Source organism: Pomacea canaliculata, linkage group LG4 (genome assembly GCF_003073045.1).
Source record: "Pomacea canaliculata isolate SZHN2017 linkage group LG4, ASM307304v1, whole genome shotgun sequence".
In the NCBI taxonomy this organism is placed as follows: domain Eukaryota; kingdom Metazoa; phylum Mollusca; class Gastropoda; order Architaenioglossa; family Ampullariidae; genus Pomacea; species Pomacea canaliculata.
In genome coordinates this window covers 3,477,498-3,504,883 of record NC_037593.1, presented here as the reverse complement: position 1 = coordinate 3,504,883, position 27,386 = coordinate 3,477,498, and the positions used below count along the sequence as shown (strand labels likewise).

The 27,386-nt window shown below is 37.2% G+C and overlaps 4 protein-coding genes and 1 long non-coding RNA gene across 6 annotated transcripts; 2 read left to right on the top strand and 3 right to left on the bottom strand.

The window, feature by feature from the left end:
• The first annotated feature begins 724 nt into the window (after positions 1-724).
• On the top strand, positions 725-3,056 carry LOC112563069. The gene is made up of 5 exons (XM_025236785.1): positions 725-885; positions 1,182-1,364; positions 1,741-1,839; positions 2,259-2,403; positions 2,759-3,056. Exons 1-5 carry the CDS (start codon positions 826-828, stop codon positions 2,863-2,865), a joined length of 594 nt encoding a protein of 197 aa, XP_025092570.1. The 5' UTR covers positions 725-825; the 3' UTR covers positions 2,866-3,056.
• Positions 3,057-4,238: 1,182 nt separating this feature from the next.
• LOC112563070 lies at positions 4,239-5,895 on the bottom strand. The gene is made up of 2 exons (XR_003098956.1): positions 5,529-5,895; positions 4,239-4,751 (listed from the first exon to the last, which is right to left on the bottom strand). It is a non-coding gene; the product is annotated as an uncharacterized LOC112563070 (long non-coding RNA).
• Positions 5,896-8,241: 2,346 nt separating this feature from the next.
• LOC112562063 (mitochondrial fission process protein 1-like) lies at positions 8,242-10,440 on the bottom strand. 2 transcript variants are annotated; one of them, XM_025235055.1, is made up of 4 exons: positions 10,304-10,440; positions 9,855-9,983; positions 9,243-9,370; positions 8,242-8,963 (listed from the first exon to the last, which is right to left on the bottom strand). In XM_025235055.1, the coding sequence occupies exons 2-4, from the start codon at positions 9,922-9,924 to the stop codon at positions 8,640-8,642; spliced, it is 522 nt and encodes a 173-aa protein (XP_025090840.1). In that variant the 5' UTR covers positions 9,925-9,983; positions 10,304-10,440; the 3' UTR covers positions 8,242-8,639. The 2 variants fall into 2 exon arrangements, with proteins under 2 accessions (XP_025090840.1, XP_025090839.1); XM_025235054.1 differs by lacking the exon at positions 10,304-10,440 and having other exon boundaries at positions 9,855-10,031.
• LOC112562064 lies at positions 10,321-11,537 on the top strand. The gene is made up of 2 exons (XM_025235056.1): positions 10,321-10,556; positions 10,822-11,537. Exons 1-2 carry the CDS (start codon positions 10,350-10,352, stop codon positions 11,047-11,049), a joined length of 435 nt encoding a protein of 144 aa, XP_025090841.1. The 5' UTR covers positions 10,321-10,349; the 3' UTR covers positions 11,050-11,537.
• A 1,084-nt stretch (positions 11,538-12,621) lies between these two features.
• On the bottom strand, positions 12,622-25,819 carry LOC112562062 (mitochondrial sodium/calcium exchanger protein-like). Its single transcript, XM_025235053.1, has 17 exons — positions 25,681-25,819; positions 21,200-21,321; positions 20,784-20,936; positions 20,558-20,610; positions 20,163-20,220; positions 19,574-19,685; positions 19,083-19,250; positions 18,779-18,865; positions 18,291-18,338; positions 17,439-17,635; positions 16,806-16,944; positions 16,362-16,483; positions 16,075-16,152; positions 15,111-15,186; positions 14,390-14,470; positions 13,979-14,043; positions 12,622-13,739 (listed from the first exon to the last, which is right to left on the bottom strand). Exons 2-17 carry the CDS (start codon positions 21,218-21,220, stop codon positions 13,545-13,547), a joined length of 1,653 nt encoding a protein of 550 aa, XP_025090838.1. The 5' UTR covers positions 21,221-21,321; positions 25,681-25,819; the 3' UTR covers positions 12,622-13,544.
• Between the last annotated feature and the right edge of the window lie 1,567 nt (positions 25,820-27,386).

Below are 27,386 nucleotides of genomic sequence, written 5' to 3'. Positions count from 1 at the left end.
GCAGTTGCCTAAAGTATCGCATTATGTACAACGGACACGCATTAACTAGCAGCGAATATTTTATTTTTTGCAATGAGTGATCTTTCCTTCTAAAATTACTGCAGCAGTTTTGCCAGTATAGAATTTTAATGAAGTCGCAAATCACTCCGAGACAACACAAACAGTCCATCTGTAAACTGACATTTAACGTCTAGCATACCTATGTTAGGTGCTTGTGAAAGGTTGTAGAAGACTTATTTATAACAAATATTAATAAATAATAAATAGATATGACCAACAACCGTGTACCGAGTGCCTGGACATCAAAATCGAGAAAAATCCGATTCTGAGAGGACAAATTCAACATTGATGTTAAGAGTCGAATGGTCATGTGTCAGGGGAAGACGAGAGGCAGTTCTGTTTCCGTTTTTCACCTTCGTGGGTCGTGCCTATAACTGTCTCTATTTTCTAATATACACATTGGAAATGACCATAATATGTTAAGCTAGCAGTGTTCAGAAAGTACCCATCGCTGCTTTACTCGGCGGATGGGGGTGTCAACGTCCTGAATTCTTTCTTTGCAAGACCAATAAGCACTCGACTATATGGTGGTGCTGATGCGGGGACAATGTCCTAGCACCCGGATATTTTCCGTGACTATCCGGTAAGACAGCAACACATTGCAGCCAATCAACAGCCTTCTTTTCTACTACGTCACTCGTGTGCCAGATGGACCTATAAATATCGGAGGGCGTCGACAAGGGGAAAAGCTTACCGTAGTCGGAACTGAATCGTTGAGGCTCGTCGTCCACGATTATCGAGATCCCTTCAAGAGGTCATAACGGAATGGCTGTCGTTTACCTTTTGATTCTTTTCCTTGCAAAACCACTTGTGGCCCAGAGAATAGTAAGTTTTTTAAATTTGTTTTATTTACATTAAAATTGTAAAACTGACAAATTAATTGTTTTCGATTCATCATTTTTCTCTACTCCTGCTGTTTTGCCCACCTTTCTCTTTCTCTTCCAGCATCTGCTACTCATTCATGTTGCTCTCGGAATGCTTCTACATTGTTTGTGATGGGCCTAAAAAACTAATGGATGTGCTCCAGACTGAATTGGCTTTTGTTGTCGTGTTTCTGTCACGGTCCTTATTAATTGTTTATGTTTACGCGGTGCTGACATTACTACAAAAACATTTTTCAGAGTGGTGATGTGGTGAAATGGTCGAGGACTGTGCTGGACCTGAATGGTGAACCCCTTAAGGTAGAGGAGAGCGTAGTGGTGACAGAAAATGACAAGGAGGTCACTGTGCTGATGAACTCTTCAGACCCAGCTCTTGCTCGAACCCCATTCATCGGAACTGTTACCCTCCATGATTTTAAACTGGTATGAGGATTTCAGGGTTTTCTGATATGTCCTTGCGCAAAGTTCTTTTTCTGTTGGTTTTTTTTATGAGTTTGTTTTACGTAGCTGCTGCATCACACACTTTTAGGCTTATCTTTCTTTCTAGTGGTAGATGGTATGTTTGATGTAAATAACTGATATATTTTTACTTCCTCGATATTTCGAGTAACTTCTTTTCAAGCCACTTTTGTGCCAGAATCTCAATATTTTTATTCAACCATCTTTTTGGAAGTGAACTAACGTTGACTAGAAAAATATGTGGGGAGGTTTGGGGATGGTGGTGGTGGTGAAGGGGGTGTGGTTCATCAGCTCAATGGACGATGGCTTCACTAATTTAACTTAAATGTTGCTGCTGCAGGGCTTGTTGGCCATGAAGCCCCAAGGAGTTGAGTTGTGCTTTTTCGGAAAAGTGGCCAGGTCGTACGACGAGGTGTTGGCAGAGATCAAAGTCAGAGCGGTAAGAACGAGTGTACACATGCATCCCACATGGACAAGTGCATCCCACCTATGTGCAGCACACACTTTACGACCTGAAGCAAAGATTGATTCTTCAGTTTTTATGTCTGTGTGAGGTCGTAAGACGAAAATCAAATCAAATAAAAACTTCACTTGTAGAAACCTGATGTCGCACCGGTAGTCTGTTCTACCAAACACAAGACTGCATCGTATATTAACACTTAAGTAAACAAGAACATTTCTTTGTAAGTAATTATTCTAGCACTGCGACTGTGTGCACGCGCGTGCTCGCTCTTGTAGCCATGTATACATGCGTGTGTGTGTGTGTTGATAATACGTGCCATGAGGGGAGCGATACTTAACTGGGGGCAGAAAAGGGCTAATTGTGAGATTAGAAAGGTTTGTTCGTTTTCTTTGCAGGAAACAGGGTACAACCCCTACGTGGCAGAGCCCCGATGGATGTCACGGCCAGCTCGGTCGGAATCACGTACCACGGGTAGCAACGTCTTGGATAAGTTTTGTGAAGGGAGGAAACTCATGCCCGTGGTGGATGTGGATAACTGGGGTATGTTTTACAAACACTTTATGTTGTAGAGGGGAAACCAGTTACACCCTATGACGATGTACGTTAACTACACGTTCATACGTGCGATCACGTGTATGAGTGCGCGTGCGAGAGACGGGACTGTTGGGTGGGGCGGGGGTCAAAATAAGTAGGAGGACGTTTTCAGTCAATGTGAGACACTATATTCTATATGGAAAACAATGTCTCTGACGAAAGTGAAGACATTCTTATAAGTTTACGAATCTGGGACACGATTATAAAACATGACGAGGACACTTTTTGTGCCAAGACTGCTGTTGTTTGTTTTGGTTTTTTACCTACACATTAATAACATTTATTTTCCTTTTCGTTATAGGTCAAACTTGCGACCCTTGGAACCCTATATTTCATCCCATTTTGTGCTTTTGGATTCGAATCCATATCGTGATTAGCCGGAGAGACGAAGAGATGCTCCTTCAATAGCAAGAGATATTTCATGTTAAATGATTTCAGCGGGTCATTTAGTCACATCTAGTAATTAGCATAAAGCAGGTCTGCACTGCTGGGATCGTGAAGGGCAAGACTATACTTGTACTGTTTCGAAGTCATCCTCCGGATTTTGTTTGAATGACCGCAAATGTAAAACAAGTCAATTAAAAAAATGCACAAACGTATACTGAGGCGAGTTTACTGTCAAAGAGAAACTGCGTTTTCACTTGGTTATACAATTATTATTAGTAGTAGTGGTAGTAGTATAAAGAATCGAACGTTAACCATACAACTAAGAAACACAAGCAACAGCACACATGAACAAAGTGTGTAGATAAAACACTGAGCAGAAGACATTTGAAAGATTTTTTTTTAAAGAAGTGACTTTTCAGTGTGGACTTAAAAGCCTAAATCAAGATTTCTTTCTCTAGTTGTTAAAATTTGAACAGTATGCCTAATTTATCAGATGAGCCACTCTTTTAAAGGAAAAATAATTATACAGCAGAATTGGAGGCAGAAATGTAAAGCAACACGACTTCGTTCACAGGAGACAGAAGTAAATATACATTGTAAATAATGAGACAGGAATACATACATAGCAACACGATGCCACTCACAAGAGACATAAGTACATATATTGTAGTACAACACCATAATGAGACAGGAGTACATACATATCATTCACAGGAGACAAAAGTACATGCATAGCCACACAACGCCGTTCACAGGAGCCAAAGTATACACATTTCAACACAACGCCGTTCACAGGAGACAGAATTAAGTACATACACTTATACGACGCCGCTCATATAAGAAAGAAATACGTTGAGGCCGTTGGTATTTAGTAGACCAAATATAAGATTGATCTTGTGTTAATACGTCGCGAGTATGCAAGGTGAGTGCACGTTCGTCATATTACAGTTATCAACAGTAAGATAAATGCTAAACCTTTACCATCCTTAACTGAAATGTGACGATAGACCTAAAAACGAGTGGTCTCCTTGTGTTTTCATGTTATCTCCGAGAATTAATATCTCGGACTTCCCTCACTCCCTCCCCTCACCTCAACCCTCAGATCGTTGTCAAGATGGCGTGCACTTCATTTCACCTGAAGTTGCAACGTGTCTCAAGGCTGTTAGCCGCTCTAGTCCTCCGTACATTTTTACATGCCAGCGATTTATGCCCGAGTTTTGTCAGCTAACCCCTCGGGGTACTTGAGGTAGATCCGTATCCCACGGTTAGCTTGACTTCCTCCTGTATGTACAACGACCATGGGGACGTTCACATACAGTTCACATATAGTCGGTGAGCACGTGCTGACTTTATTTTTATGGTTTCTTGTAAAGTGCAGACTGGAAACATCAAGCTAACAAATGAATTTTATTGACGATGGCAATAATCATTGTGGCACAATCCAAGGTTCACTGGTTCTTTCAATGTTCTTCAAGTATACAGAACCAATAAGGAAGATTAATCTGAAGGTAAAATGTCACGGTCTTCAACAGCGAAATTAGACATTTTCTTGCTGTCCGTATATCATGTGAATCTCCGAAAAATAGCCATCCCACTTGAATCAAAGTCCACAATAAAAGCCAGCTCTCCATCAGAAATATTATGTCCGCTGAAATCACCTTAAATAGAATGGCGTATGAAGGTTTGTACTTTTATAAATCGTTTTTCTTTTGTGGTTTGCGTTTTACATTGCCAAAATCAAGTATGAAAAAGCTGTCGACTGACTTAATTCTCGTCCACAATACTGTATAATTATTTTCTAGCACATCAGGCACGTGATCTGGAAAATCGTGGATCCTACCACTCCCTCAGCAGCTCTCGGCTTGGCAGCACTGACCAGCCGCCGCAGATAGCTATAGACCTTTGACCTAGAAATAAAAGAAAAGGTAGGGGTAGGGGAAGTGAAGAGAGGATGAAAAGGCTATCGGAGAAGAAGTATAAATTAGGAAAATCCATGGCAAGTGGAAGGTCGGGGGGAGGGGGGAGCGAATTAAACTTTGCGCAGTTTATAGACTTTTACTATTTTTTTAAATCTTAAAATACAATACACTGTCATGTATATCGAAAAAAATACTTGTAAAAATCGAAGTGAAGGTGTTTTTCCTAATGAATATGTAAAATTCAGCGAAAGAACATACAAAATCTGGGTGAAATTCTACACCCTTACCCCCTCTTCTGTCCTTGAAGAAAAAACACACCCAAGCACAGAAAGTGGTCAGCACCACAGACACAGACTGTATACGTGGATACGGTTCAGTTGTCAAAGCTGCAGTCAATGGTAGTACCGACGTGTATGATACAAGTGGCGGGAGAACATGGACCATGAGATGTCACGTTACTTTGGAGTTTAATATTCTGTGCATGGGGGGTGTTTTGTAGGCATACATGTATTCGTAAATCTCGAGAACAAAAAGGTTAAATTCAATTTGATTTTGATAAATTCTATTTTGCACCGGGTTTCGCTTTCCATTGATCTGAAAAATAAAAATTTGCACCCTACTAGACCATTCTACACTGCAAATTCTGTCTGCTCAAGATTTGGGGAGATAAAGGTGATAAATAACGGCACAAATAATTGTAATGGCGGCAGAAGTAATGAAAGGAAAGAGAGAGGGAGAGAAAAAAAAAGGAAAAAAAGAATGTACCTTACTGTACAAAGTGAAGTCCAAGTCAACTTTTCAGCTTCGCTCACTAAGCATACTTTACACACAGAACTATAAAGCAGCCGTCCTTCCCACGGGTGGTGAGAATCATCAGTTTAAGCCTTCTCTCAGCAGAGACCTGATCATACATCAAAGCCCATCACATCTCTGACAGGTGTATCCGATCGGCTGTCAGTGACCCTCACAACCTAGAGAGTAATTTTGTTGCCAGGTGCCTACAGGCAATACATGCACACACCGATTTCAACTGGAAGTTGTCTGATAATACTTAATCTGGGTGCCCAACCTACGGCCTGCTCATTTTAACCAGACCCAACGTGGTTTTATTTTTAACAGCATGATTCTGCCATGTTCTGGCCCGTGAGATTTTATATCATGTCCAATGCGGCCCTTGGCAAGAAATGGTTAGGTACCACTGTACTAAATAAAAATCACATGTTAGCATGTGGTATTATGAAAAGTGTTTTTAGTGCGATTTGTGTAGCAACTCGGTAAGGTCTTAAAGGTCTCACGAACGTAACCCAAAGAATATGTTGGTTTAAATCGAATTTGTCTGCAAGTCGGAAAACATTCGAACACGTCTTTACCATCAGTTGGTCACAGTTTACCTGTGCCAATAAAACATTTCAGGGTCTGTCTGCGTATGTCTGGTCATACCAGTGACTCTCTTCAGCGTCTCTGGTCATACTTATCTTGGTTACACAGTTGGTCGTTACTACCTGTCCTCCCCCAATGACGTTTGCTCTTTATCTTCCTTTCTTTCCTGCATCTTCCCTCTTAATTAATCAAAATCAAAGATAACGTTAAAACCAGCCGTTGTAATAGAACAGCCTCTATTGCACATTTTGGTGGAAACTGGCAGCTTTTATCTGGTTTGAGCTATACAAAATTTAGTTCTTGTAACAACCTGAAATCAAAGTAAATGTAATCTATGCTTATTCCACCTTGTTCCTCTTTCCTAGTTAAAGTGTCAGGCAATTGGGTTTGCTGAATTTAGTGAGTTGTTAGATTCTGACAGCACTGACAATAAAGATGTCAAAAGTTTTTATTACAACATTATTATAAACTCACTTGTATTCATCTAATGAAAGCACACAAATATTATCATCAATGATAACACAACAACAGAATAAGAAAAAATACAACAGTACATCACAGTAGCACACCAACGTAAGGAAAAAATCAAAAACACAAGTTGGTTTAAATGGTGGTGATTGTGGTAAATCACTTCTACTCAAAATTTCAGGTTGCAAATTTTTAGTCATTTAAAATCACATCCAAAACATGTGTGTTGTCAAGTGATGTCACTGAATGTGTGAGAGCTGACTGTCAGTCTTCTAAGAGTTGTCATCGAATGATTGACACCCTGAATTTAGAGACAGTAATGTCACATTTCAAACCAGAGCAAAATGATAAAAAGTTAAGGCACTGGAGAATGAAAAGGTTGCAAACTTTAACAGTTTCAACCTAGCTGTCACATGCTTTGATATGTTGAAGAAACTGTCAAGCTAGCAACCTCTATGTGGAAAAAAAACAAAAGATTAACATTGTAAAACTGAATGAACTTTTTTCAGCTCCAGCTGCTTTGAGATCAGTTTAATTTTTTAACAATTTCTCAACTTGCTTACATTGTTCCTATAAGCTGTGCCTTTCAGCAGACTGCAAGCTTTCCATGCTTGTCACTGGCTGTGAACTATAATAATCAGGATCAGGTGCTGGCCAGTTGGTAAAACTGCTCATGGCACTTTCCTTGTCAAATGGATCTGACTGGATCATGCAAGTAATGTTTTCTTTTGTGAAAGAGTATGCAAACATGTCAAATTTCATGAAATGATCTGAAAACTATATTTTGGATGCAATGTAAGTAAATGATCAGACTGCCCTCTTCTCCCCATTCCCCCCAAAAAACAGTTAATACAACCTAACCCTAACCCTAACTCTAACAGCACAGAAGATTGAGAGAGTGAAAGACATTGGTTTTAAGTTTAACATGACATCTTTGGAACTACAAAGTTCACAAATATCAAAAGTTTTCAAAAAAAGGTATATCTAAAAGGTATATTCAAAAGGCATATACAGTCATTGTGGTTGTTAGTTTGTATATTTCAGATCTTATTATGAGACATTTGGCAGTGTTGCTGCAAAGCACCAAAGATTTTTTGTAAAAGAAAGCTTGACATTCTTGCAAAATGCTGGAACATTTAATTTAAAAAAATGAAATACAGTGATACCTCGGTTCTCGAACGCCTTGACTTTCGACCAAATCGGTATTCGACCAGGAAATTCGAGAAAATTTTGTCTTGGAATCCGAACAAATATTTGGAACTCGAACATCCGAACGTCCGAGATGAGCCGAGTTGAGCCGAGTTGAGCCGAATGGCGTTCATTCTGCCCAGCGCGCCTTGCTTGCGTCATCAGTGACAATAACCATCCCCCTTCCCTCCTCCCTCCACATTCATTCCCTCCTGCCATAAAGTTTGGTACAGGTACAGTAAATGAAACACAATTTACTGTACTGTACTGTACAGTACATTTTTGTTTTTGTTTTTTTGTTTTTTTGTTTTTGTTTTAATAAATACACTTTTATTTCTTATTTCTTGTTGAGACTCATGTTTTTCTACATATTATATACAAATTAGGCCAGTAAATAGGCATTTTCTGGGGCTTGGAACGAATTAATCCAGTTTCCATTATTTCCTTTGGGTTTCATTGCTTCGGTTCTCGAACAATTTGGTTCTCGACCGTCCTCCCGGAACGAATTATGTTCGAGAACCGAGGTATCACTGTATTTGTTTACATTTCTGTTTTCTATTTTCTTAAATTAGACATCTAGAATTTCCTAAAATAACTTAATTTTGACAACATGAAGGTGTCGCCAAAACAATGCAGTCTCATTTATAAATTGCATAGAAAAGTTTTGAGAAGATGAAAAAATATAAGCACAAACAACGTGGGAAATATCTTTAAAATACCTAACTAAAACAGGATCTTCTCCTATTGCATGTTTAATTATCTGGTGAAAATCCTCCACTATTCAGATTCCTAAGCAAAAAACAAAGGAGGAAATCTACATCTTAAAAAAAGATTGTTTTTTTATATTTCATCAACTTTTGTGGTTGTGCTTTTCCTAGGATGATAATTATACCATGTCCGCAGGCTATTATCCATCAGATAGTCAACACTTCGATCAATTGGATGAACAATTAGGGGAATGCAGCCTATTCCAACAACAGTGGTGCTCCATTTGCGAACCATGGGAGGAAGTGTTCTGGCTGATTGGAGCAGTTTGTTGGTCACCCAGCATACCCTATTGATAGTAAAGCCAGGAATAATCACTGAGGCCAAAGCTTGCCATACAAGGGTGTCTGTGAAAGCCAGACCTGCAGATCTTCCTTGTTTGGGATTTACAATGGGCTGCTGAAATAGTATTTTAACAAAGTTATCTTCCATGTCCTCTTACCCAGTGCAGTTGGCAAAAGCCATAAAACATCAATGAAAACAATCAGCAACCACTATACAAACTCTTATTTATTGTATATGATTAGGTTCACATACAAATTTCAAATGCAGTCTGCAAAATCAATCAATAGTAGTGTCTAGCCATATTGTTAAATATTGTTTGATTTTATGCTTGATTTTTATCTGATTTTTTTTTATCACAAAAAAAAATGGACACAATGAATTTAGAAAACAAACCTGTGAAGTCTTGAAGTATTTGTGAATGGCATCTGACAGCACATACCCACTAGCAACCCCATAGCTGGCTCTCACAACACTGACTGGTACCAGCACTCGAAATGCTTCACCCACTTCATTGGCATATCCTGCAACAGCAATTAAAGTTAAAGATGCGTCTCATCACTTGGGACTAAAAGTTCATTAACAATCTATAAGGTTTACTGACTGACAAGTAACATAATCTTGCTTTATAAATACTTCTTTGAGAATGTGCCTGATTATGTCATATGGTGTGCAGTAAAACTATCATTATGTGCAAAACTAAGCAGTGAATTGATCGCGAAAACTTCGAAAGAAAATGCTAGTCACTATAGATCACTCACTGCACAATCGAAAGGTTAAACCCAGAGACCATACTACCATTTTTTCATTATAACTGTGCTTCACAAAATCTGAGAAATTCTTACTGACAAAAATGAACCAAATTACTATTTATGGTTATACTGACAATAGATGTTATGATTTAAATTCAACACTTAATTTCCAGATTTTATAAAACCTATCATAATAACGGGCTATAGTCAACCCATTATCTTTTACTGACAGGAACAAAACGAAAAACATGAGTACCTAAGTATCTTATAAGAGAGTCTTTGAAGATATCATAGTCGTCTTCGGACGATGGGCCTTTCGAGTTCATGCCTGTCAGTCGGGGGCATCAACTTTTCGAAGCTTTGAAGTGTGCACTCAGCCGGTGACCTCTCAACCGATAGACCATGATTAGATTACACCACGTCAGACATCTTGGTAAAGCTTGCCAGAAACTAATCTCGTATTAAAATGACCTTTTTTTGAAAAAAGGAAAAGAATCTCTAAAACTGACAGAGATTTTACATCGTTAAGCCTAATTAAAGTTATATTCGTTGACTGATGATACCATGGATCACGACATCGATGATGCTAACCTTATGTGGGTTTGGCTCCGCGTAGCAGTTGTGTTAGAAAATGAAAGTTACTATACTTTCAGTTAACTAGCTTATGTAAGTGTGTTAATCATAAAATGTTGGTATTATCCTCACCTCTACCCTGTCGTGGATGTGTCCATAGAAACTAAAGTGCACAAACATGGAGTCGGCAGAAAGCGGCGGCAGTGGACGGGGAAAAGGCAGTGAAAACACTAACAGTCGCAGTGTAGCATTCGTTGTCAGCATGGATAACAATGTAACTAAGTCCACGAAGCCACCACCAAGTCGATTTAAAACATATCACAAGAAAGAGATCACCAGCCAAGCTTTAGAAGTAAAGCAACACGAAGCAGAATGCAGAAGAAAGGTATTTTTATAAAAAAAACCATCTTCAGTCCTGGAAGATCAACAATAATAAATTGGAAAGTAAAATGATAATCGGTAGGGTAAGTGTTTATAAAAAATTCCACAGCTCCATGATAATCACATAATGCATTTAAATGATTTTGAAAATGATGGTTTCAAGTATCAGTCGAGATTATAAAGGAATGAAACTTGTACCTATTATTTGTGTTTTACAAGCATATGAGACCTCATGTTGGCAGAGTTGAAGTCTCCTGTTTCTTTCACAGGAAAATGAAAGACAAATGATCAAGCGACTAATCCAAAAGAGAGAAGAGTGTCAAAAATTGAACGCACATTTTGAAGAACTTCTTGCACAGCATGCAAAATTCAAAGGCATGGAAGGAACTGAAGACATTCCGTTAATGTCCAAGAAGGAGTTAATAGAAAAATTCAGAACAGTCAACAAAGGTTACAGTAAAATGGCATCATGTATTACCAACCCCAATACATCTTGAATCCTTCTTTTGATAGAAATATCAGCAATTACTCTAAAGGTTGATGTACATTCCAAAAGAGTGTCCATTTTTAAGTTACATGAAAATGAACAGCTTAAATGTTGTAAAGAATGCTGTTTTCACGTTTGACTTAAATCAACAGACTTAACCTCTCTTACATGTGAGATAAGTAATTGTCTCCCACTGCTTCCAATAGCCATGCAATATTGCTTCTAATTGTGTGGGTTTTTTTTTGTGTGGTGCATACAAGAGTATGCATGCATACAAACATGAAACAGTCAGAAAATCTTCAAATTGAATAAGCTTCTAACACAAGGATAAGGTATTGGTATATCAGATTTATTTGCACAAAAGGTTTCCTACAAAAAATTAGACAAACATTTTGTCCAGCAATGTCAAAACAAAGTCCTCCACAAGTTTTTTTTAACAGATTTATTAAAAATAAAATTTTGTAAAAAGAAGTCAACATTATTTAAATATGGGTTAGAAATACAGTGATACCTCGGTTCTCGAACATAATTCGTTCCGGGAAGACGGTCGAGAACCAAATTGTTCGAGAACCGAAGCAATGAAACCCATAGGAAATAATGGAAACTGGATTAATTCGTTCCAAGTCCCAGAAAATACCTATTTACTGGCCTAATTTGTATATAATATGTAGACAAACACGAGTCTCAACAAGAAATAAGAAATAAAAGTGTATTTATTAAAACAAAACAAAAAAAACAAACCAAAAAAATGTAATGTACAGTACAGTAAATTGTGTTTCATTTACTGTACCTGTACCAAAGTTTATGTCAGGAGGGAATGAATGTGGAGGGAGGAGGGAAGGGGGATTGTTTTGAAGGGGAGTCCTCTTCAATAAAAACAGAGGGTAACTGCTCTTCGGGTGTTTCTGTTCTCTGTATCTTTTGCTGATGAGAATCAGAATCTTGCTCTGCAGTTGCTTGTCTGTTTTCTTTACGGAAGAATTTGTCAATTGTTTGCTGTTTTTTTCTCCTTTGCAAAATTTTGCGGAAAGTGGACATAACATTGTCATTAAAAATGTTAACTGCTCTATTTGCTACCACTTTATCAGGGTGATGTTGTTCAACACAATTTGCGATTTCTGCCCATTTTGCACACATTTCATTACTCTCTCCACAAAAACGTCACTCTCTCTCTCTCTCTGCACTCACACTGATGACGCAAGCAAGGCGCGCTGGGCGAATGAACGCCATTCGGCTCAACTCAACTCAACTCGGCTCATCTCGGACGTTCGGATGTTCGAGTTCCAAATATTTGTTCGGATTCCAAGACAAAATTTTCTCGAATTTCCTGGTCGAATACCGATTTGGTCGAAAGTCAAGGCGTTCGAGAACCGAGGTATCACTGTACATATATATTTTTTTGACAAATTCACCATATATTTCAGCTAAAATGTCAGGATATTTTTATCACCTTTACACGTATTTCTTTCATGTTCAACAGCTTGTATGTAGTATGAAGTATTCTAAAGGAGCTTCATTTAAATGAACTGAGCACATTTAAGTCTAATAACTGAACAAAGGTATGTATACCACTTTTGAATCATCTTTTACCTTTTTGTAATGTATTCAGTCAGGAATCAATTGTTGTGTGCTAAATTTTTCTCACCTCTTTATAGTTTCAGGATGTTTGGCTCCTGCTAGAAGCGTGTGTACCAGTAGGAATAATACAAGAAGGGTATCAAACTATGTGTGCGTTTGTAATATTTAATAGTATAACATGCTCCATAATGAAAGTCTAAATTATTTTTGATGTTACATATTCCAGTGAAAGACATATCCAATCTTTAATACTAACAATTTATTAAAAAAAACTGTCAATAAAACAGATTCATCATAATTAGAATTTTCATGTGGTAAAATATTTCATTAGAAAATATTTTAAATTTTGTATAAGCTAAGAAAAGAGTGCATGAATATTCAATAGAGAACTCTTAAATTCAAATGATAAGAGTATAAAATATTGCTATTTAACAAAGAAGCCCATATAACATTAAAGTTAACTTTTTCACCCATCTATGAAAGCTTAACAATTATGCCTCTTTAAAACCATGAAAATATTAAACAGTGTTTGTTTCTCTCTGATTAGCCAAAAACAATATGTACAATATACAATAACAGGGAAAATGCAGTTTTGTTGTAATAGGAAGAGTCAATTTTTCTCCTTTATAAGTAACACCGTGCATATCTGTCAACGTGCATGTATAAGTACATGAACAAACAACTCATGAGTGCACCAGCCAGCCAACCATGCAACCACCTGACCACCCACACACACATACAGAAAGCACCTTCTCTTCCAGTCACAAGCGGTTCCCCCCACACCCTTGACACACACACAAGCACAAAGCATACCTGTTGATTCTCTTTACTCCATTTTGTATCTTTGCAGCTTGAAATGCTGCATTTGGTGCACTAGTCTCACCAGATTAAAGCAAAAATGCTTTATATTTAATATCACAGTCATGACTAGTGACTAATGTTCTTAATGACATCAGTTTCAATGAGAACAGCCAAAACAAGAAAGACGACATAGAGAATAATGAGGTAGATTCCATAGCCTCTTGACATGTGGAAACCAGACAAGGGAACAATGATCAATGAAGAGACAAGGCTAACAGCAACCCCACCTGCTAAAAACAGTTCTTCCAGGGTCACTTGTAGCTGAAATCAGACATCACAATACATATCTGATAAAACAATATGGAAGAGGGGAAAAGAAATGCAAAAAACTTTGATGTTTTAAGCAAATTATCTATCATTATATTACTGTTTTCCTTTAAAGGAATCACGTTTTCTAAATACTGAAAACAAACACAGGGGTTGTGTGATGATACATGAGATGCAGGTATGAGTGCATATATGTCAAAAATGCACACATGCATGCAGACAATCATTCTCACCTTGAAAACTCCTCCTTTGTTGATGCAAGCTATTGTAAAGGGTATTCCAATGCCAAGCAAAAGATCTGAAGAGTTGTTAAAGACTCTTGTCTTCATAGACAGTTTGGTTTGTTTACCTGCATGACTACACAAAAATTTCTTCGCTGTCTTGTGGTGAGACATAGATCTTTTATCCAGCATTGCTGAAGTACAGATTCATGACTTTAAAATAACCTGGCAGAAGGTGAAGAATTTTGTGCTTTTTGCTCACAAAACCCATTTTTAAGTTAACTGTTAGTGTCATTTACCCTCATTTTACATTTGTATTTCATCTCTTCCCGTCTTAACCCCTTTTATCACATATTTTTCATATTATCTAAATTTACCCGTTCAATATTGAGGGCCAGTCCATATGCAAAATATGAAGGATACTGAAAAGAGGGCCTCCAAAGCATGCAGAGATTCCCATCCTGGGGTAACCTTGCCTTGCCAAAGTGAGATCAGCTACAAAATCTGCACATAGATGACATCTGAGTTATATAAAAATACTTTCACTTTTATTTCTGACACTATTTTTCCACTGACGTGTATCTGCACACAATCATGTACAGTTCATGCATAAACTTCAAAGGACCTAAAACTCTAATGTTCTGCAAGGTGCAAGTCTCAATACTTCAATACAGTCGGTGCTTCCATAGCTTTTGTGTGTGTGTGAAACTGAATTTTAAATTTGATCAGCCTGTGGCCATTAAATATAATCTGAGACTTTTACATTATCAATATGATGTATTTAAATTCTATTAGATTTTGTAGTTAACTTGAATAACAAGCATTATGAATGCTGTGTCTCACAGTATCCCAGTTCAAAACAATCTAATGCATGTCTTTTAGCTTTCTGAAATTTACTTTGAAGATCCCCTCCCACCTTTTTTTTAGCCACAGAAATAAAACATATATAATCGCATAGTAAATTACAAAGGTGCCTGCAATATTAAATTGAATGAGCATATGGAATGATTTATACTTGCATGTTGTGTCTAAAGAATTATGCATTGTATTAGGATTTCAATAGTCAAAGATTTAAGCGAAACTGACATCAGCATCTGTTCCTATTTTCTGATACCACACTAACGCTGAAAAGAATCTACCTTACCTCCAATGCTGTTTCCCCAGGCTAAAAGTGTCAACCCTATGATTGAATTACTGATGTTCAGAACAATTCCGAATGTCTGGAATCAGAAAAAGGTCCTAGTAATATAACCTTAAGAAAGTGGAAAGGCACTGAGTATCATAGGGACTTTGTATCCACCATTATCTTCAGGAATTATTCATGCTAATAATAAATACTTTAAAATTAAAGAAAATGTGTTTTTTTTTTCGTTTTTTTCTTTCTTTCTTTGTTCAAGGCTGGGGAAAATATTTGTCAAAGCTTTGGAAAACAAATCAACAAATATATGATGACTGAAATGATAATAATGGTGCTTTAGAGACCAACCTGAATGGTTTGCAATTTTTGCAGATAGCAGATATTGGTAGATACAGGCGATATAAATCTGTTAACCTGTAAATTTCAGTCTCTAAAACCCCATCCGTTAATTATCCGCGACCAAAGTCGATTCGCACTTTGGATCAACGAGCGCCGGTAATGGTGTACTACGTCACGCTAGTACACCATTCACAACATTGCCTGCCGTCACCGCCAATCAGAGCGACATGCAGTTTGGGTTATTCGGAAGTTTAAAGTCTGCATTTCTCGTGCTAAAGTAGCAGTTTTTTTAGAACCACGAGAAATGCAGACTGTCAGCGTGGGAATAATCCAAACTTGTGTTGACTGCAGGTAATGTGAATGATGTACCAACGTGACGTAGTACACTGTTATCAGCACTCGTTGATCCCAGGTGCAAATCGTAGCAGATAATTAGCTGGTGGGTTTTGGGGGGCTGAAATTTACAGGTTAGGTTTATATCGCCTATATCTACTGATACCTGAAAAAAACGCAGACCGTACAGGTAAAAATTGGTCTGTGGTATGATGCTCGATCATAATTTTTACAGAATTATCTGTGAGTAACAATTACTCCGGTCAGTGCTGATGTTCATAAATGTAATTAATCTCACCTGAAGAATGTTGACAATTTCATTTGCCATAGAGTAAATCCACACAACAGCAACCACAAAGCCAAGATAGGCAAACAACTGAAAAAGATTAAATAATCTAAGAAGAAAGTAAAAAATTTGAAAGAGTAACACAACTTTAAATATTTGTATGAGCTGTATACAAATAAAATGCTACAATTAAGTTTACAAGATGAAAAATTCTGCCTCAGGTGCATGTGCAAATGCATATGCAATTATTAATAAAATCTTTCCTATATAAACAAGCAGATTTAATACTGTGGTCATACATCATGGTATCGTGGTTTTTGATCGTTGGTTGATGTGAAAAACACCGCTGTAGCCAGTACTGCACCAATAATCAGGACAAGACCATATAGTGGAAATACTCCTCCTATAGTTTTAAATCCCACTGCGCAAAAAAAAAAAAAAGTATAGTTTAAAGTCGGTTAAAAACCCAAGTTAAAGTGACATATCTGTTTAAGTAGTCAACATTTTTGGTAATGCATCATTTTGTAGCTGAAAATATGTAACTTTAATGTCAGATTCATATCTTTATTAATTATTATACTTATAGTTCTCTATCATACATAGAGTGATTTGTTGGTGCTTAATCTCTATCACACACGTACACACACTTGCATGCATGTATGCAAGGAGACAAGTACACATTAAACTGGGGAAAACTGTCCATTCATTCAAGCTCCTGAAGAAGAATAGTAAGGTGGTCTCACCATTAACAGCAAAGATGGTGAAAACTGGCCCAGTCAGGCAATGAATAGTATTAAGATATCGGTTCCATCCATGGTTCTCATCGTCATCGGCATATACTACCACAGGCACTGTTAGTTTCAGAACAAGTAGGAGTGGGGACTGCAATAAAATGAAAACAACTATATAAATCTCCTCTCAAAATTTCATTTAACTGTATTTTAGAATGTTGCTAATTTAGAATGTGAGCCAAAGTATGCTAAATGCAGCTGCTCTTTATCTTTCAGGGAACATTTCTATCTTTCTGGGAAAGAAACAGTGGATGACCAAAGTTACAAGACAAAGTCAGAAAGATCCCTGCTGCGAATACAGATTCTCTTAAGTTTATATTGGCTTTAATTAAAAAAAAACATGTGGATTGCTTTTTTTTTCATTAATTGGCAAAATAAACATTATATTGCACATGCAAATGACTTCAGCTGAGCAAAGCATATGAGACAAACACACTAATGTATCAGTAATGTACCATCCTTCATGTACTCACTGGAGAAAACTTTTTTTTTTCATTTCCTATTGGTGTGTTTGTACTATTGACCTTATGCTAGCCAAAGCAAGCATGAAACTAACTGCCTGAGCAATCTGAACAACAAACACACCTTAAATATTTCATATGCCTTGGCAAAAATTCTCATTTTTGACCACTCCTCTGTGTTGATTGGGTTGACTGACATGAGAAACATTTTAAGTGGTTGTTGTGGCTCATGGTGTTTGGGTCTCCTCATTATTAATTCTATTTCTATGGCTTTGTTTTCCTCATCAGTCTCAGGTCTCAAGAGGGGTTTGCTCTCATCATCTGCACATAAGCAGAAGCAATGTTATTAGGGGGCAAATGAACAGCATCTGTTGCATAAATGGTACATTCGCTATAACCCATGCCATTCAGTACATGCAGCCACTGCCCCTGGAAGCACAGAAAACAGAAAACACATGAGGTCTTGGTGAAGTATCTTGGTTCCATATGCCTTCTTTGGGACCCATAACTTTTCAGCATTCTATGTTGCTTGGGGCGGTATATCCTTATGTAAGTGAGAGCAGACATGGTTGATTGATTGTAATACACATTTCTGCCATTCAGTAAAAGAAGTGATAAAAAGTCATTTAGTCACTTTTGTATCCCATGATGATTAGTTGACCCTGATATGATTTGGGTTTTAGCATAAGGTGCAGAATTCAATTTAAAAAAAAAAAAAGAAGAAAAGAGAGAGAAAGGGAATACATATAAAAAAACGAAGCCAACTAAAATATAGATATATAGTGCAGGTCCCAACTAGAAAGGGATGCCCAGGACTGGGTCCGATGGCGGGGTGTGGTTGCGGCCCTATGCTCCACTGGGGGCGTATAGGAAAAAAGAAAGAAGAAGAAGATAGTACAGGTAAAGGAAACAGTACTTGTGCTGGAAAGCTGGATGTTATTTGACTTCAAACAACTAAAAGTCCGTCATCACTTACCTGGTGCAAAACTGTCACTCTCATCAGCAGTGTCCTCATTGTTGACAACTAAATACAGCAAAAATGGGCATAAACATTTGGACAGGAAGCTGTTGACATATTTAAAGACAAAAGCAAGAGCAAAATCCTTATATCAGCGCTTAAGTAATAGTAGCTGATCTTCCATCCCACTGTCGGATCCTTGACAAATCTTGTCATTGGATATATGGTGTAAAAAAATAAAAAGCCCTTTCCAATTTAATCAGACAAGAACGACTTAAAGTGTTGTCAACAACCTTTTATATCTCTATTCCTGATAGTTATGAGCTCTCTAGTGTTTTTGAGGAGATGATCTAGAAAACCATGTCATCATAGTAAATACTAAAAGCACATAAGAGCTTCCATTCCATCCAAGTATGAGAGAGAATAAGCTAAGAAAAAGTTTATGGAATATTAAAATGGATGAGAAGCATACACACTTAAAAAATGAAAAAAAAAAATTGACTTACCCAAAGTTCGAGGTTCCCTCATGCACTGATAGAAAAGCCTTCCGACCACAACCACAATAACATAGACCACGTAGAGAAGGATAAAACCTAGAACAGTGCATGTGATGCTTGATAAGAACACAGGCTGGTAGCTACAAAAATACTTCATCAGACAGAAGTCATTAAGTATATCATCTTTTATCAACCCTGTCAATTATGCTATGACATAACAAAATGCCACTTTCCCATCTTTATGACTATTACATAATAATAGAAAACTCAACAAAGAGAATAGTTACAAAATGCAGAAATTATTTTAAATTACCAACGGCTTCCAGGGTGTGAATTTCCTTTTTCCACATGATGTAAAATGCCCAGAACACTGCACCCAAGTAAAAGATGACATCACGTAAAAATGGTCGTTGCATGGCATCAAAAGGACACACAGTGGAAATAGTCCCCACAATCACAGTTGTCACAAAAACGCCTGCTCCTGTTTAAATAAAAGAAATGAGATAATGTGGACACTAAAAAAAATGTTTTTCTTTTCTTTTTCTTGTATCCATCTTCATGTTAACTGGAAGACAGTGATTTTTATGGCAGCTTTTTAGGAGTTGGGTTCATCTTAGTATTGTGACCATTTTAAGGTAATTTTAAACGCCATCAATTCCATGCAGAATCTTCTGCATCATCTGTGATGAAAGTTGTCCCCAATGTGTCTTTCAGGTATAAACTATAACAAAGGTGTGTATAATGAAACATTGAGTGCAAAGACTTAAGAAAAATGAAACAATAATGAACTTTATTAAGTTCTACCAAAAAGTGCTCCAATGGCAAGACCAGCATCTCCAGCTTTGGCATTTCCAATGGCAGCAATTGCAGAAAATATATCAGGAGAACCATTTCCAAAAGCCAAAAATGTCACTCCCTGAAGCTTTATTAAGGAAGGTATTTTGAGTTTCACTATACACATTATGATTTCTAAATAAAAAATAAAATCATTCAAACACAAACTGGTCAGTGGCATATAAAACAGGAGCAGCCATCCTCTCAAAAAAGATTCTGAGGGGGCAAAAATATCTCTTTGCCCTCCATGCACCCCCACTTCCAGCCCAATGCTTGAGATGTGATTCTTCATAAAGTACAAAAAAGGTAGAGGAACTGAGAGAAAGAAATGACAAATCTTTATGTACAAGAGTGACAGAATAAGTAAAAATCATGCTTTATTCACATCTAGCCCTTGATCTAAAAAAAGGAAAAAGAGTTACTATTTCACTACAAAACAAAGCATTAATTAAAGTTATTTTTTTTGCTTTTGGCACACTGACTTCCTAGTCTTGGGTATAGTTAATGTGATCAGACAGTTTATCTTATTCTGAATATTACATGATTCTAGTAAGGATACAGCAATGTTATGACTCAACCGAAGAGTTTTGGAGATCACCACCAATGATGGACAGAAACTACAAGAGAGATAATTAAAAATTTTATTGAAAAGCTACTGAAATCAAGTTTTTCTTACACAAATTGTATCAACAAGTGACAAAGGAATTATTGCAGAATCCTGTTTATATATTTTTAAAACAATATATATATATATACACATACATGCATGTTGGGTGCCGTGATAAATTTAGAAAGTCATGAATATGATGAGTGGCATTCAGGCAAGAATAGGCATAATAGCATGGACAGTATTTTTTTTAATGGATAATTATTTACTATTTTAATAATGCATAGTTTAGTTCTTCTACTGGAAAAATAAATATAAATACAACAAATTTAGAAATCTTTACTCACAAGTCATCTGCTGTCACCGCCAAGCCACAGAACAAAAACAGCCACCAGAAGAACTAAGAGAAAAATAAAAACACTCAAGACCTCACAGGCTTTATGGCTGTCATCATCAAATGATTTAGGGGGTTTCATTCCCTCAGATCTTTATGGCATAAATTTCAAATTTATTTCAACTTAAAATTCCACAAATTGGTGTATATTTATCTCGAAGTGTCAAAGATATACTCACCAGGATAATAACACTGAGCACTACAAGGTGACTGCTCAAACAACAGTAAACAAAATTTGTGTAATTAATAAACCCATCGTCAGTTTGGCAGTCAGATGTGGAACTGACAAAAGTGCACAGATCTGTGATGTTTTCGAAGTGAAATGCACGACACTGCAAAAAGTTAAAAAAAAAAAAAAAAAAAGGTGAAGCAAGGAATTGAACCCATGACTCTTGGTATTCATATATGCATGGCATACGCACTTCTTAATTAATGGACAAATGCGCTCATACACGCTGATGCAGACATGATTGAATACCTAAAATTACATGCATATATATATACACACGCATTTCGTGCACGCAAAAGTATTTGATTATAGTATAATTTATACGGTAAATCAACAACAACATCTGAGCAGACGATTTCGACTTACCTCTACGTCAGACTCCCCCATTACGTCACTTCCGTCAGCACTGAAGGGTTCCCCAAACAAACTTTGAGGCGAGAGTAGTTGCTAATCCCACAATTAATGTCGTAGCAACATCCAAAGTTTCACTGAAATGAATGTTTCCAACAACTGGTTATTCATCTTGCTTGAGGTAGAACACTTGGGAACGGACAGAGTCTGTTTCCAACACAAACAAAGGTAACAACGCAAGGAAGGAAGTAGAAAAGGTAAATCAAGCGGCGTGAAAATGGAAAGTCCAGATTAACTCCTTCACTCCCACGTCTCTTTAGCTGTCTGCATGTCAGATAGATGATGAAAAGAATTAAATGGAGAGAGGATTAAAAAAAAACAAGTTAAGGTGAGCAGCGTAGCGAAGGAAGTTGAGAGGATTTTCGGTAAGTAATGTTGCTTCGAAAGGGAAAGATTAACCCTTTTAGTCGCAGGTCTGGTTGATTGTTACAGACCTACCTACCGTGGATCTGTCGTCCTTTTTCAAAAAACGAATGACTAATTCGCTGACGTATTGAGTTCTGTTATCGGTCGTTGGACAAGTAAAGATCCGGGAAAAAGAAGAGTCGATATCATAGACGGTCACAATTATATAGCCTATATATAGATTTCGAAGGATAGAAACATCTTCACTTTCTGCATGCAACTTTATATAAACAAACACGTATATTATCGCTAGACGAAAAAGATCTCAGAGTGTCCTATCTACATATGTAATCAAGGTTTTTAAATCTTTATATTTTGCGGTTTTAAATCGCTTGTTGTTTGTCCTGCAGCACTGTGCCCTGACCATTTTGTCGGTTGACGCACAAGGTGAATGCAGTTCCACAATAATGTATCTCGTGTTAAGAGATTCGTTTTGACCAGTTATTTAGAAATGGGTGAATCAGTCTAAGCACAACTTAAATCTTCCTACTGGTCGTAGCTGTGTTCAGATAAACTCATCGAAGAAAGGAAAATAACAACTTGGCGAGGAAAAAAATTAATAAAAAAAAAAGAAGGAAAGATGGAGAAATTAAAGGATCAAATGTCTGATCACCTGTCGTACTCTTCTTCCATCTGTATGTCGAACGTATGCATTAAAACGTTACAAATTACACTTTATCATTATCATAATTATATCCTACCTTATCCTATCTGGAAATCGCAACATTAACATCTGCCTTAGCGACGATTGAAGCTTTTGTTATTCGGAAGTCCAAATATACAAATATACAGTCTGTATTACGTGGGAACGTGTAGGATAGAGAGAAAGATTTAAGATTAGGGTTAAATATCTCTTCATTGACGAGCTGTCTGTGCAGGTATCGAAGGTCATACAATCACAATTGTCGCGTTGCCATACATAACGGACAGAAGAAAAGAATATGAAGCTCACCAGTCCACAAAGCAGAATTTTTCCCACTGAAATTTCTTTTTGCGATCGATTCAAACATAAAGGTGCGAAACGTCTTTTCAAATGAGTGGGATGATCTTTGTACAAAAATTATATTTATCAAAATCCGAGAAAGCAACCCCTTTGTCTTTTCGAGATATAGGCCTAAAAAGACCCTGACATCAGGAACATTTGTGGATACGCTGAAGTTGCCAAGTGCCAAGTCCTAACCCTACAATCAGTGGGAGAGTTAGGACCTTACTTTAATTGGGTCAGTCAGTGGACAATCATGACATCTTTTTGTTCATGATAATTTTTGTAAGCCTGTATCTCCAGGAGGGGGAAGGGAGTATTTTCATTCAGATTTTGGGAGGTATGATCTTGTACAGAGCTGAGCCCAGTCATTTGAAAACAAAGTTTTGCACTACAGTCGACCTTGAAAAAAGACTGAAAAACAATTCTTTAGCACCAGAAAAGGACAACATACTACTTTTCACTGCGAGTAAACAAACACTGGTGCTATGGTTATTTGTTTATCGATAAATGCATCAATATTCTGGGCCATTCAAATTTGAATGTAAAAAGCGTCTCATTGTTCATCGGTCGTTGTTAACACCAAATATGAACTCAAGTCTTGTACTTAAGTCTTTTCCGGTCCGGGTGGCAAGCAAAAAACAAAGCAATAATCCACCACACAAGAATGAAACACACATAAAAACCCTACAACACTTCCTTGACGAAAGCGAAACAATTTTTACAGACACGTTCTATGTATAAAAATGAAAAGTAATATATAAAAAAATGTGTCTGTAAAAATTGTGTCTAGCCGACATCAGTTACATACTTTAAAAGTTCTTGTTGACACCCACCAAATTTCTTTTAATCAGACTGTTCTGATATGGAACATGTTCCCACACAAAAACATAAATGGTGAGCTTTTGTGGACTGTCAGTCAAGAAATATCTTTACTGCAACTAACTTGGTTTGTTTTCATCAAGGACGTTTCGTGCTTTTCTGTTTTTCCTTCTTGTGTGATACATTATTGCGTTGTTCTTTGAATGACCCGGAAAGGGATGCATTTATCAATACACAAATAACAATTGTGCCAGTGTTTGTTTACTAATGTTCTTTCCTGATGCTAAGGAATTGTTCTTCGCGGGTTTTCTTCACCTACTTGAGTCCGAAACTTTGTTTCAAATGACTGGACTGATATCTATACAAAATCGTACAAGGCTTCCCTTGTGTTAAAGTTTTTAGACAACATATCCACATTCTATTCGTTGCTAGAAGACAACAGCAAATATAGACGAAAATCGCTTGGGAGACTACAGTGGGGTAATAAACCGTTTTCTGAAATAATGTTAATATGGCTCGCACATTATAAAATTACTTAATTTTTTTCATGACTTTTAAATAAAAATTCATCAGACTCTCAGATATATATAGTTCCTATATCTGTAAAAGTCAGCAGTCAAGAAATACGAAACCAATATTTAGTCATTATAAATTTATAACATATCAATTACTGTAAACACAAAGGAGCACTATAACGTACAATATTAAACGGTCTCTACATACTTAACCCTTGAAAGGTGACTAGTCCATGAATGGACATTACGGTTCTCACATCTGCAATCAACACATTTTTCCTTAAATCCAGTAGAAATTCATTTACATCCTTAGCACCTTAGTTCATCCATACGTACTGAAAACCATGTGGCTTTACCTCTAATATATAAAGCCTGAAACATCACATAGGCCGTCTTTGATCACATCTCAGCATCGTTTGCGAAAGTTTTAACTACTAGCGAATGCACCTTAATATAAGATTAATAGAAGTACATATATACTAAGTCGTTAGGAGTTCAGTAACTCCATTGGCAAAAGGTTTTAAAGTTAACCTGATTGCAACGTTATTTATAGGAGTGGGATTAATAATTATTTATTATCAGATATTAATTCCCGAAATGTGTAGCTGTGTTCACGAAATACTTCGAACAACCCAGTCTTAGGGTTTGAAATAGCTTTCTGTGTCATTTGCACAATGAACTAATGACAGCTGTGTGTTTTATTAGCTTGCCAGTAATGTGGGGCTTAATTTCGTGTTTGAGTTTGGTTAGCCTTACAAGTAATAAAGTCAACTTTCTTTCAATCTTTTGAAATTTTCTATTGACTCATTATTTCAGAACAACATTGCACTATTGGCTGTATCTAAACATCGAGCGATATGAGAGAGAAAAAATTAGTATACAGGTATCAAATACAGAGGCAAAGAAATGACCATACATTAAAATAATTAGCCGCACTGCTGCCAGAGTCACTAATACATCTACAGGGTCCTCCTATATGTTGCCGCGACACAATCCATTTAAAATAACAGACAGCGCGGAACGCTTATCTAGCAAGTATTCATTTTTAAACCATAAACTGAACGCTTCTTCTGGAAATATCAGAATTACTTGTAATTAGCTCATTATATGAATACCATTCCACGCTAATAGACTGTAAGGCAATAAATGTAGGATTTCTAAGTCTGGAGAAAGAATGACAAAAGTATCGTTATCAGCGAAAGCAAAGTTGTAGACATCACTTCTTGAAGTAGAATAAAATTTGCGGTACACTTGTAAACAAAATAGGACATCCAAACAGCTATTGATCAATAGAAGGAAACTTCTAACATGCCTTAATGTAAACCTCTCAAGTTAGAGGAAGAAATGCAGGTTGGCTTATATAGATATTTCGCTATCTTTAGAGGAGATATCTCAGTATCAGGAGATATATCGACTGCGTAGAATAAAAAGGTTATTTTCTTATAATTTTATGACCAATTTTAATATGTTTAATTTGATGCTTACTTAGAGGTAATTGGATACGGTACACGCCATCCTTGAGCGATGTTAGAACAGTTTTTAGTTATATTTAGACAAGAGAGAGTAGTAAAGACATGGAAATACAAAAGACCCTTACTCTTGTTCATTAAAATATAAAGATATTTTGCGATAGATGTGTTCAGTATAATATAAAGATGCTTTGAAAAAGTTAAAAGAAAATTAATTTGTACTAATAGATTTCATACAGCTACCTGTACTTTTCAGAAATTCGTGTCAGGAAGTCTCCCACCAGCACGCTAACTCTCAAGACCTCCTCCTCGTCTGGATCCTCTGTTCCAGGTCGTCGACTCGCTGCTTACAGTCAACGATTCAGCGGCTTCTCACTTTGATGACATGAAGACTACTGATGTATGAAAAGTTTTATTGCCTGGCCGCAACCTTCGACTTGAAAGCTACACAAACATCCGTCAGTGGATGTCGCAAGCCACGATCTTGCTTTGCTGAGACTTTTCAACCCGTGCAGCGGCACACGTAACATAAGAACCTTCAAACCTGTTTGTTTTGATAACTTCAAGTGAGCCGGCACTCCTGTTCCCAGCTTCCTGGTTCCTTAAAGTTTTCTGGACATCTAATCAGTTATTGATTGACTAGGTGTCAGTCTTCGGTTGCTAAGACTCATTACAACCGACGCTTTGACCGTTTAACGTTCATTTAAACAGTCTACAGAGGAGGCGACCTGAACACGGAAAGTATATACATACCCACCGTGCGAGCCCCGCCCTCCTACCACAATGGAGTCACGATCCACTTTTCACCAAGGAAATGCTGACAGTCACTACTGTAGCAGTAGAAACCCTGAGCTGTCTGGGAGATCTTCAAGAATAAATTTTGAGACCGGAAGTGATTAATTAGGTTGTTTCCATAATTGTTCAACTCATCCGAAAATTTACGTCGGGGCCATGTCGCAACGTGAATCGTGAAGAGAGCATCCGGTACTGAGACCGCGCCTATTGCTTAGTCCTGCTGTCTGTGGTCTTCAGTTGTCAAATCGTCTACAAACGGGCAAGGAGGTCGTCTGCTGTGTACAAGCCGGATCTCCGTTTAATCTAATTATTCCTCATACGAGGTCGAAGGTTACAGTATGTCTGTCAAATCTTAATGTAATTTAAACAGAGCTGCAGAGAACACTATAACTGTAGCTGTCGTCACGAAAGTAGTCCACTCCCGATATGTACAAATTATCACACTGTGCACGAGTTCATGTAATCTGATAAAAAGAATATTGTTCGTTTACAATAACGTCCGATTGATAATGAAAACAGTTCGTCCTGATTGTTGCCAAGTGAACGGGGTGTCAGATATGCAATGTGTCAATAAATAGGCCTCTCACTACCTGCTTATCTTCTTAAAAAATGGAAAGAAAGAAGAATGCAAAAGTATTTGGGATAACATGTTTTCGTCATTCAATGCTGAAAAGAAAAAAAAGGAAGGAAGGAAGGGAGAAAGAATAAAATAGAGTTATGGACATATAGAAAAAAAGAAATAATCTGTATTTCTTCGTTTGAATAAGATATAAAATAATTCGACTGAAAATTAATCCAGCCCTAAGCTATTTCATTGTGCGCAATATTTTTGATTTTGCTTGAATCATTGTTCGTGCTGATGCTGAATAAGCACAAGACTATAATTAAACGTGAAGTGTTTCTGATCACCACGCGCAGACCCTCAAAAGGATGAGTTTACGAACAGAGGCATTTCCTTTTCGTGCAAGAAACGGTGAACACGCCCATACGCCTTATTCTCTGTTTTCAAAAGACAAGAAAGTTCATGCGATCATTCGAGGATAGTGGATAGTCATAGCGATTTGTTAAATATCAATCAGTTGCTTTTTTTGGTTAGGATTGCAGTCAAGGGAGGATCATTTATGATCGAACTGGAGGGATCATCAAGGCAGTTA